The 12,470-nt window shown below is 45.2% G+C and overlaps 1 protein-coding gene across 9 annotated transcripts in view; it reads right to left on the bottom strand.

Moving 5' to 3' along the window:
- Positions 1-12,470, bottom strand: part of PRDM10 (PR/SET domain 10) — a 51,888-nt gene that overhangs the window by 14,498 nt on the left and 24,920 nt on the right. For all 9 annotated transcript variants that reach the window (XM_053997092.1, XM_053997091.1, XM_053997090.1 and 6 more), the window contains 2 exons: positions 11,922-12,146; positions 6,454-6,801 (listed from right to left, as the gene is read on the bottom strand). In XM_053997092.1, the coding sequence (XP_053853067.1) occupies positions 6,454-6,801; positions 11,922-12,146 (573 nt within the window). The remainder of the gene's footprint in view (positions 1-6,453; positions 6,802-11,921; positions 12,147-12,470) is intronic.

Here is a 12,470-nt window from a genome sequence, read left to right as displayed (position 1 = left end):
ATGGTACCATGTACATCTGTGATGTGGAGAAAACTTGTACGGCTTGGGCCACATGAATACGCTTCTGCTTTAGCAATAATGAAGCGGGATGACAGGGATGAGACCGTGCTCAATATGGCAAAGAAGCTTTGAGCATATGCAGATGCTGTGCATGGCCCGACACATGCCAGAATCGCAGCAGTGGAAACACGTCTACAGAAATTAGAAGACAAGACAGAGGAGAATCACCAGAAACTCAGGGAGGAGATTAAAGAGGACCTTCTCCAAATCTCGTCAGGCCCTGGTATCCAACGCAGATGTTCCCCAGATGGGGAGAGAAAGTACACCCCACGAGCTGAGCTCTGGTTCTTCTTGCGTGATTGCGGAGAAAACATGAGGAGATGGGACAGAAAATCTACTGCTGCTCTGGCACAACAGGTGCGTGAATTGAAGGAAGGCAAGACTCAGAGAAGAAGTTCCACCAAAAGGAAAGCAGCCCCAATTGCCTGTAGCCAAGGCTCCAGGTATGATGATGATGATGACATGTCCGAACCCCTGGAACATATGTCCGATCCCCTCTAAGACATATGCCCAAGGAAAGAAGGATAACCAGGCTTAGAGGGGCCCTGCCTCTAGCCAGGTAGAGGTGAGGGAAAACCGAGTTTTCTGGACTGTGTGGATCCATTGGCCTGGCACATCAGAACCACAAAAATATAAGGCTTTGGTTGATATTGGTGCACCATGCGCATTGGTCCCATCAAGACATGTGGGGGCAGAACCTGTCTCCATCACTGGCGTGACAGGGGGATCACAGGACTTGACCTTGGTGGAAGCTGTGGTGAGCCTGACTGGAAATGAGTAGAAAAAAACACCCTATTGTGACTGGCCCAGAGGCCCCATGCATTCTGGGCATAGATTACCTCCAAGGGGGTATTTTAAAGACCCAAAAGGACTCAGGTGGGCATTTGGGATAGCAGCTGCAGTGACAGAGGGCATCCAGCAATTGAACACCTTGCCTGGACTGTCCAAGAATCCAACTACAGTAGGACTTCTGGAGGGAGAAGAGCAAAAGGTACCAATTGCCACTTCAACAGTGCATTGCCGACAGTAAGAACAACTCGAGATGCTGTGGTTCCCATCCATATTATGACTGGAGAACAGGAGAGCCAAGGGGTGGTCAGCAAAACCCACTCTACCTTCAACAGCCCCATCTGGCCTGTGTGCAAATCTGACAGAGAATGGAGATTGACTGTGGACTACCGTGCATGACTCCACCACTGAGCGCTGCTGTGCCGGACATGCTGGAACTCCAGTACGAGCTGGAGTCCAAGGCAGCACAGTGGTACGCCACTATTGACATTGCTAACGCGTTTTTCTCCATTCCTCTGGCAGCAGAATGCAGGCCTCAGTTTGCCTTTACGTGGAGAGGAATGCAGTATACCTGGAACCGACTGCCCCAGGGGTAGAAACACAGTCCTAACATCTGCCATGGACTGATCCAGGCTGCACTAGAAAAGGGTGAGGCTCCAGAACATTTACAGTATATTGATGATATCACTGTGTGGGGGAAGACAGCAGCAGAAGTGTTTGAGAAAGGAGAGGAAATCATCCAAATCCTCCTGGAAGCTGGTTTCGCCATCAAGAAGAGTAAAGTTAAGGGACCTGCTCGAGAGATCCAGTTCCTGGGAGTGAAGTGGCAAGATGGACGGCGTCAGATTCCTATGGATGTCATCAACAAGATCACAGCTATGTCCCCACCAACCAACAAGAAGGAAACGCAAGCTTTCTAGGTGCCATAGGCTTTTGGAGGATGCACATTCCCGAGTATAGCCAGATTGTGAGCCCTCTTTACCTGGTCACCTGCAAGAAGAACGATTTCCACTGAGGCCCTGAACAGCAACAAGCTTTCACCCAGATTAAGCAGGAAATTGCTCATGTAGTAGCCCTTGGCCCAGTCAGGACAGGACCAGATGTGAAGAACGTGCTCTACTCTGCAGCCACGAACCATGGTCTGTCCTGGAGCCTTTGGCAGAAGGTGCCTGGGGAGACTCCAGGCCGACCAGTGGGATTTTGGAGTTGGAGCTACAGAGGGTCTGAAGCCAACTACACCCCAACAGAGAAGGAAATCTTGGCTGCCTACGAAGGACTCCAGGCTGCCTCAGAGGTGATTGGTACAGAAGCACAACTCCTCCTGGCACCCCGACTACCGGTGCTGGGGTGGATGTACACAGGAAAGGTTCCCTTCACCCACCATGCCACCAATGCTACATGGAGCAAGTGGATTGCTCTCATCACGCAGCGTGCCCATATTGGTAAACTGAATCGCCCTGGGATTTTGGAAGTAATTACAAATTGGCCTGAAGGTGAAAACTTTGGTGTCACAGATCAAGAACAAGAACCAGTGACACGGGCTGAAGAGGCTCCACCCTACAACCAATTGCCAGCAGAGGAAACACGCTATGCTTTTTTCACTGACGGTTCCTGTTGCATCGTAGGGATGAATTGGAAGTGGAAAGCAGCTGTATGGAGCCCCACACGACGGGTCGCAGAGGCCACTGAAGGAGAAGGTGGATCAAGTCAACTTGCTGAACTCAAAGCTGTTCAACTGGCCCTGGACATTGCAGAAAGGGAGAAGTGGCCAAAGCTCTTCCTCTACACTGATTGATGGATGGTAGCCAATGCTCTGTGGGGATGGCTGGAGAGATGGAAAGGGGCTAACTGGCAGCGTAGAGGAAAACCAATTTGGGCTGCTGAAGAATGGAAAGACATTGCTACCCAGGTAGAGAAACTACCTGTGAAGGTTCACCATGTAGATGTTCATGTCCTCAACAGCAGAGCTAATGAAGAACAGCAAAACAATCAGCAGGTAGATCAGGCTGCAAAGATAGGGGTGTCAAAGATAGATAGACTTGGATTGGCAACACAAGGGGCAGTTGTTCCTAGCACGATGGGCCCATGATGCCTCAGGCCATCAGGGCAGAGATGCCACCTATAAGTGGGCACGAGACCGAGGGGTGGATTTAACCATGGACAGCATTTCTCAGGTTATCCATGACTGTGAGACGTGTGCTGCCATCAAACAGGACAAGCGGGTATGGTGGGCGGTGGTCCAAGTACAGGTATGGGGAGGCCTGGCAGACTGACTACATCACACTGCCCCAGACACGCCAAGGCAAGCGCTACGTGCTCACAATGGTGGAAGCCACCACGGGCTTGGAAAACTACCCTGTGTCTCATGCTACAGCCCGTAAACCATTCTGGGCCTTGAAAAGCGGGTCCTTTGGAGGCATGGTACCCCTGAGGGGATTGAGTCAGACAATGGGACTCATTTTAAGAACAGCCTTATCAACTCCTGGGCTAGGGAACATGGCATTGAGTGGGTGTACCATATCCCCTACCATGCACCAGCTGCAGGCAAGGTGGAGAGGTACAATGGACTGTTAAAAACCACCTTGACAGAGTTGGGTGGGGGATCTTTTAAAAACTGGGAGCAGCATCTGGCAAAGGCCACCTGGTTAGTTAACACCCGAGGTTCCACCAATCGAGCAGGTCCTGCCCAGTCTTGAGTCCCTGAATAAAGTAGAAGGAGATAAAGTCCCAGTGGCACATAGCAGAGGGTTGTTAGGGAAGACAGTGTGGATCAATTCTGCCTCGAGTACAGACAAACCCATTCGTGGGATTGTCTTTGCCCAGGGACCAGGTTGTACATGGTGGATAATGCAGAAAGATGGAAGAACACGATGTGTACCTCAGGGAGACCTTATTGTGGGGTGAGACTCATATGCAAATATCACTATTTGCTGGATGTTACTGCCATTGTTTGTACATTAAACCACACAGACATGTGACAGAAGGAAATGTGTAAGTGTCGAAGGTTTGAGCAAGTGAGATAGAAAGAAATGTGTGTTGAAGGTCTGAGTAAGTGAAAGATGAAAGTTTTACTTGATGAAGTTTTTACATGATGTTTGGTAGTTATGCTGACGATTTGGAGATAAAGGGTGGAATGTCCTAGGGTGACGGTATGGTGCTTGTATCCCAAATCGTGTGTTCTGTTCATGCCTGAGATTATGTTCTGTGCCTTCAGGACTGACTCTGAAAGTGAAGGATTGTTTTGTCTTGTTATCAGCTGGCTCACCTCCCCCCCCATGGTCTGTGTCTAGGAGAGGCTTGGCTGGCTTGACTTGCTTGCTTTTGCTTATTAGTTAGTTTAGCTAGGCAGTCCAATTTTTACCCTGGACTATTTCTTTTTCCCTTCCCTTTCCTGAATATCATCTGAACCTGCTCTGGACCTGGACCTGGGAAACCTCAAGAAACACCAAGAGTCTGCATTTTGTGACCTGCCATCCCCAGCGCCGGAGACTGATAGCTGGGCAACCACTCCCAGGAGAGACTTTCTGAATTTGTCATCTCTTCAGAACGGTGAAAGAGTTTTGTCATCTGGTGTTGTTTTTTGTATTGGGGAGTGGTTTGCTTGTTAAATAAACAGGTTTTTTTTTCCCACTTCTCTCTGAGGAAATTCTTCCCGAACCAGGTGGAGGAGGGGCCATGGGAGGTTTGCTTTCTGGATGCTCCTTCCGGAGGTCTTCTCCCAAATTTGCTCTAATCTAGGACAGGCAGCAAAAGTCCACAATGTACCATTTGCACAGAATCGTCCTTGAGTTAACACATTCATCTGAGGTTCATTATCTTCCTTTCATTTATAAGAAAGCAAAACATGGGGACTAATTCCTTTCAATCAGACACAATGAACTTGCAATTATAATTGGCAAAGAAAAAAAAAAAATATTCGGAACAGCATTTGCACACCATTCCTGAATGGCAATTACTTCTCCATACTCTGGGACTATCCTTCACCTCTTCAGACATCTAGAGGGGTATTTTTTTCCTCCCCTTAATAAAAGGACTAATGAAGTTTGACATCTGCAATGAAAGCACTATTCAAGAAATGGATCTCTAATTAAATCCTTACCATCTTCTAATACATGATCATACATGGAACAACTTGGCATCTCTACCTGTTCCACATAGAAGTATTTCAGTAGGCAGCAGTGACTAGTCTTAATTATCCACACAGCAAGAAGAGAAAAAAAAACCTCATTGTTAAATGTCAAAAATACAACTGAATAGTTGGAAAAAAAGCCATGGGACTTTCAGTCATTTGCATGGGAAAGTTTACAGGGAATTAAGTTGCAGTACAGCATTTCTGAATCATCAACGTTCTTCCTTGTTGGACATTTACAGAAGATAAAGGACTTCTGCCGGGATGGAATTATATTAGCAAAATAACTTTCCCCCATCCTTTCTTCTTTAGTCTAGTGGATAGTCTATCTGTTCCTATCACTGATCTAAACCGGATTTCTACATTTCAGTCAGGCAGCTCAGTAAGACACAGCAATTGATTTATCCCTAGGAAGGCTAATGAATATGTGCATAGTCCATCTCAGTTTTTTCTTACTGGACATGGAAACAGAATCTTTAAGTTCTACTAATGACCTTGTCCAAGTGCTCAGCATAGTGCAGAGCAGCTACATTACTCACTGCTCCAGTGCAGTGTACAGGGAAGGAGAATAAAGTGCCCAGCTGAAGCTCAGGGAGGAAGTCAGGAAGCAGAGTATCCTGATCTGTTCTGGCATTTTCTTTGAGCTGTTCAAATGAATTATCCTGACAGAAAGCAAGGGATTAAAGATGTAAAACTCCTCATTTTTTTGTCCAGAGTTTTAATGAAGAAGAGCAAGGTGTGTTTTTGTGCCACGGAAACATAGTGGTCAGGACCTCTGCTTCAGGAATTTTTTGGGAATAAGGCACTCACCCTTCTGCACTACAGTGCCTTCTTGTCAGTGTCAGTGCTTGGCACTAGTCAACGGTGGATGGGAACTGACTGTCACTATCAGTTTATCATCCTACTGTAAAACTTTCATACCTTCTCTCGGTGAGTTCTCACAGGCAGCTCCTCACAACACTGACTCCTTTTCTCTTTCTTCCACACAGCCAGCTGACTTCTTCCTGTCCCTTGCATGACTACCTGGTCCTTACTCCTCACAGCACAGCCAACTGACTCTAACACTCCTCTTGACTTGCTAATCCACTCTTTTATAACACTCATCCTTATTGGACACAGCTGTGATCTATTAAGGGCAAGGCTGTTCCTACTCTTTAGTAATTAGCACAACTGCAACTCCTCAGGGGCGAGATTGCCTTCAGCAGTTTCTCTGTTCTCTTACAATCCATCCTCCCACACCTTCTAATGACAGATTGAAGCATCACATCTGATGATTTAGTGGACAGAGCACTTCAGTGTCATAAGACAATATCTAGCAGAGATTGGCCACTCTTCCTTTGCAGTTTCTGACTGAGGTGGACCCCTGCACCTTGTGAGAATGAGCTACTGTGCAGTTACACAGGGAGAGCACTGAGAAACCCACAGCCTTGTGAGAGACCCCCAAAGCAGAACTTCAGATCAGTACAGCATCTCACCTGGATAAAATCTGGGAAGCGTTTCTTGCAGGTGGGGCAGGTGAAATAGCCATCATTGACATGGATGGCCACATGATCCTTAAGCAGATCCAAGCGGTCAAAGGACTCAGGGCAGAAAATGCAGGAGTATGTTTTCTGGTCCATGTGGAACTTCATGTGGCTCTCGAGGGCACCACTGTTGATGAAGCCCTTGTTGCAGATGTCACAGGTCAAAGGGCAGTTCCCTTCCCGCCCATGGAACCGCAGGTGCTGGTCCAGCTTGTCCTTCTCCCGGAAGGCCTTCCCACACTGCAGGCATTTGAATGGGCGGAAGGATTTCCGGATGAACAGGTGCTGCAGAGCTGCATTCTGAAAGAAGCATCCAAGAGACCATTAGCTTTCATTACCATGTATAGATTCCATATCCATATATATTCAGGATCAAATATATCAGATGATTAGTGAACTTAAACTTCAAGAAATTATTTTCCATCATATGTGGCTTTCAGTTTACAGCAGGGGAGGCTGTAACAGGCAGAAGTCAGGGGAACACCTGCAGCTACAACCTGAGTTAGCGGAACACAAGTTTAATGTGACAATTTATGGTGCAGGGTCAATCAGGGAAACACTAAACAGGAGTTGGACCAAACAACATGGAAGTTTCCTCTCCATCCCTGATTTCTTCTGATTTAGCTGACTTTCTTTAAGCATGCCATTTTTCTGTAAAATAAATTAAGTCCTCTCTGAAGCACAGACCTGGGCCTGAGAAAAGCTGCAATTCCAGCTGATTATTGGGCATCATGTCATAAGTTCAGCCACCACACAAAGGAATGGTGAGCCAGCACCGTGTGTTTCCCTCAGGAACAGGGCTTATGAAATTCAACAGTCCTTTACAAGATCACCTTCTGCATCAAATATCACCACAGAGATGTGCAGCAGTGGTTTAGCATTGCCTGAAGAACTTCTAGTGGAACATACATTCAAGAAATGCTGGTCTGAACTTTTTTACTATTGCCACAAAGAAGAACAGAATTTCAAAACATGATGACAAGGGCAGAATGGCAGCCTTATCAGCAGCACCTAAGAACTTGTGAGCAATTCTCCACTCGTACTGTGCACAATGTCTCTTCTCAGCCCCTATTTCTTTTTTTTTTTGGTGTGTGTGTTTGCCTTCACTCTGCCTTTTCTGTAACATTTCATGATCGTTCTCTTTGTTTTCTCTCCTTATGCTTCAGATAAATGTTGTAGAGCCATCCCACTCTCTGCTGGAGGAACAGATGCTGCTGGATGCACTGCCTATAGAAAGAGGGAAGGGGGTCCTGCACCTGCATTTCAATATTGGATGAGAACTTTCATGTTGGATAGTTGCAAAGCTGGAATTGAATCCTATGAAATCCCCCAGCACATTGTCACCCATCCTGCACTCAAAGTACACTGCAATACTCCATTCCTCTGCAAGAAGTCTAAGCAATATCCACTCTTCTCTCAAATACTTCTATAAACCATTATTTATTGATGCCTTTTGTCACATTACACACAGAATCTATATCATGATAGTTAGAGAAATAATGTGGAAAAGCATAAGTTTAAGTTGCAAATTAGGAAGAAATTCTCAGCAGTGAGTCTGGCAAGGCCCTGTCACAGGCTGCCCAGACAAGCTGTGACTGCCCCATCCCTGGAAGCACTCAAGGCCAGATTGAATGGGGCTTGGATCAACCTGTAATAGTGGAAGGTGTCCCTGCCCATAGCAGGGAGGTGGAACTGGATGAGTTTTAAGGTCCCCCCCAGCCCAAACCACTCAGATTCCACTAGAATATTGCTGACACTTCTGCTCATGTGGGTTCCATATGTCCCACTTCCTCATGAGACCCATTCATGACTTCTGCAAACAAGTTTCCCTGGTTTCCTATCTCCTTTGCTTGTGGGAATGTGGCACCTGACACAACTGACATTTGCTGTGTCTCTTAAGTGCACACCAACAGCTGACACTGATTAAGTAAAGTTGAGCTCTTCTACTGGAATGAGGGAACAGCTTGGGAATACTGTGAAATGCTGTGCTAAGAATTAAATTTGTGAACCTCAAAGATCCTTTTTCACCATCTGAACTGCAGAGGGAAACCTAGACTCTCATTCCAGGAAAGAACAAGAAAGCAAATGTTTTGCTACCAAAAAAAAAAAAAAAAAAAAAAGAACACTTTAATACAGGAGCTCCAAATAGGGCTTCCCAGGAGCTGTCATCATCATTATTCTCCATTTTACAAGTGGAGACAATGGGAAACACAGGGATCTCCTCTAAGTCACACTGGGAATTGGAAAGACAGCCATGTGCTGTGCAAAGTCTGATGTGCTGCTTGGAGTTCAAAGGATATAATTGTCCCCTTAATCACAAGGAGATGCTAATAAAACATAGGTGAAAAGATGTATTTCAAGTCCTGAACTGCACTATTCATTTGAGTTTTGATCACTGGTACTTTAGCAGAGAGCTGACTGCTAATACAGCAGGCCAGACTCAACATAGCCCTCAAGGGCTACAGAAGGTGAAATGTTTTACTGCTCTTTGCCTAGGTAATCTATCAACTATAAAAACAGAACAAAAGAACTAAGTGTTGTCTCATTAACTTGTAGTATTGATCTGGCACAAACAATTGCGCAAACAAATCCTCCAAAACTTTAAGACTGATATTACAGCTCTTCATCCAAGCAATTTACTCCTATAAAATCCAGCTTAAATCTACAAAGAACTGGTATGAAAAGAACTGTTAAAATGCAAATTGTTATTCAGGTAACAGTTCTGGACATTGGTTACCTAAAGAAGAACGAATGTGACAATTTATGGTGCAGGGTCAATCAGGGAAACACTAAACAGGAGTTGGACCAAACAACATGGAAGGCAGTGTTGATACCTACCCTTGGATTAGATACAGTAAAAACCCAATGAAACAAAAACTCAAACCTACCTGCAGCTCCAGCTGAGCAGGCAGCATTGAGAGAGAAAAAAATACTTATGTTATGCAATGGACTTGAGAAACAGAAGCCTTGACTTCTACAGGTCACTACAAGGACTCTTCCAACTAGAATTTACTTCTTTGAGGTTTTTGCCTCAGGAAACACTAAACATATCTTCCAGGTTTACTCTGTAGTTAGTAACTGGTCAAGGGGAGTTAAAAGGGCAAAGATAAAAACCACAGATAATCTTGAAGGTGTTTTGTGACCTTTCCTGTTTTCCTAGGGCTGATTAACAGGGATGCAATGTGCACTGCAGAGCCATAGTGAGAACGGAATGCTTCCAGCAGAAGGGAATAATTAGGGCAGGATGACAACAGGGTAGGGATAAGGAGAGTAAAAAAGTTAAGGAGAAGGGAGTTTTTCTAACCTCATTTTACTGGCTATGCTCCTTGTTACACAACCACTTGCATTTCCTTCACCATGAAGGAAATGACTGTGCTTTCCAAATCATATTCCTATCCCTCCTGTTTCTGGCATTAGCACACAGACACCCTACATACTGCCCAGAACTGAACTAAAAACAAATATTCATTTTGGCTGTGGACCACAATGTTCCTCTAATTTTCTACAAGAGTTCTTGAAGGGTGTGTGTATCTTTTCAATACTAGGGACCCCCCCACCTGCCATAGTTAAGGTCTGATCTCCAAGGAAACCCCACAGACTGTAAAGCAGAGGCTGAAAAATGAACTGATCGTATCAGGACTTGAACCCTGGGGCAGGACAAATCAGTGCTTCCAGCTAGCATGAAAACAGTCTCAGAGCACCACTGTCTTAAGCCTTAGAAAAGCTGAAGCAATTCACAAAGAATGACTGGTTTTGAAAACTAAATCCTATCTAAGTAATAAGGAAGAATAAGAACTACACAGGTTTCAGAATCATAACTAGGAGTCAGGAAATTCTACCTGTTCTTTGGAAGTGAATAAAGTACCACATATCTAAAAACCAAATGTTTGCTAGCTTTTATTATGAAGTGCATGTTATTGTAGACAGGTGCTGTGTGAGTGTTCAGAGGGTGATTTTTCAGTGCTTAAAAAATGATGCTTGCTGGTTTACTCTTATCTCAAATGCTCATTGCTCACAGTCTGATGCAATATGGAAAGGTCTGTGCAACCATCCATCTGCCATTCTGCCAGTGCTTCTGGCTTGAAACATCTCCAGGACTCTCCTGAACACAAGCTGCCAGATAAATGAAAAGTTCTGAAGACTTGAGATACAAACATATCACTGAACCACCACTGCACTCCTCTGAGCTGTCATCCATTTGTGATGAATTTTCAGAGAACAAAAGCTAAGTCACAAGACAAAGAAGTAACTTCAGAATTTCTTTTTCTTCTTACATTAATTATTTCAGAGGATCCTAAATTCACATCTTGGGTTCAAAAGTTCAGGGAATTGGCCAATGCTTTCTTTCTTACTGAGGATGCTGTAGCACACTGTATGCTTTCCATCCCCATGCTCTGTCAAGACTTCAGCATCTCTCTCTGTACTCTATTATACACCCTTCAAAATACATTCAATAAAAAATCCCCCAAGCTTTAAACATATGGAAAGGAAATCACTGGTAGAAACTTATCATTCAGAGACTGCAAGCATTTTGTATGGTTAAAAACTGTGCAGTCTTAATGTGCCCGAGCTGAACTCTTTCTTCAAGACATGCCACAGCATTTTTGGGGTAACACCACCATTGGTCTTGCATATATATTACTGTAAACCTCAAGCAAAATTTGGCTCAACATCTTCCTATACAGAATAGTTACTCAACTCTTTTCTCATCCTTCCTCATCCCCTAAAACTGAACTCTTACCCCACTGCTTCTTTCCTTAATCCAAAGTTAACACATGGAAGAAGAAGATTTTAAGCTAAATAAACTGATCTCCCAGTTACAAAGCTTCAAGGATTATTTGCTTGAATCATTTCCCTCCCACACATAGTAGAGAAAAACCAGCTCAGCCAGCTGACATAGAGCTCAGGCTCAAAGTGTTTGCTCTTAACACAGGTTTTGCTCTCAAAGGCAGGGTTTTCTACCCCAAAAAAGGACTTTATCACTAAGTATCATCATCATCTAAATGGGTCCAAACTGAGGTTGCGGTTCCTCTTTGGCAGTTATTTGCAAGAGAGTTCTGAGAGACACAGATGGTGCTGTGAGCAAGTCATTAGTCTGTGCCACAGCACCAGGATTCTGCCAGTTGTTTGAAGCACCCCTGCTTGCCAGTTTGGATGGACTGTGTTTCCATTCAAGAACTACTGTGATGGGATTCAGTCAGCTCTAGCTCCTGACCAGTTCTCACTAATACCTATGAGATACTGGTCCTTTATGTGAGATTTGTCTTCCTCTCAGTGCAAAGAAAACTGCTAGGAATGAGATGCTTTATTTGGGATTTGGAAATGGATATGACAGTGAAAGGAGGACCAGCTGGCCCTGGCAGGCAGGCCTGGCATTCCCTGGGTTACAGTGGATGTGATCCCCCATCCTCTGGGCTTACCCTGATGCGCTTTGCTCGCCTCATGTCATCTGCTGTCATGGTGCTCTGCGTGGGCACCGTGTTCCCCTCGTGCTGTGGCTGTACATGGAGCACGTGGTTTTCCTGCTGCTCCAGTGCTGCCTGTGGCTCTGTTGGCACCGGAGTCTGTTCCTGCTGCTCCAGCCCATTCAGTGGGGCTTGTCCGGCCTCATCAAACTGCCCCTTGCTGGAAAAATGCAGCAAGTCCTGAAATCGCAAATCATACAACCAGTGATTATTCCCCCCACCCACTGAAAAACACTTTGATAACACTCAGCAGACAACAAGATTTGTAGATATTTAATCACAAACTATAAACAAAACAGCATAGTGTAGTGTCTACACTAACTCCTACAGTTCTCCTACTGTGTCCACTGCTGTTTTTGGCACATCACTTACACTTACAGGAGCATCACCCAGAGCACCAGGGAGGCAGTGCTGCAGGTAGGTGACTCTCCATGGGCCATCCCTTTCTCTGATCAGCCACAGACAATCAGCATTATCCAGCTGATTAGCCAGATAAGAGCCAAC

The sequence above is a fragment of the Vidua macroura genome, chromosome 22, assembly GCF_024509145.1.
Source record: "Vidua macroura isolate BioBank_ID:100142 chromosome 22, ASM2450914v1, whole genome shotgun sequence".
In the NCBI taxonomy this organism is placed as follows: Eukaryota; Metazoa; Chordata; class Aves; order Passeriformes; family Viduidae; genus Vidua; species Vidua macroura.
Note: the sequence above shows the minus strand (reverse complement) of the source record. Positions and strands in the feature narration are given on the sequence as shown.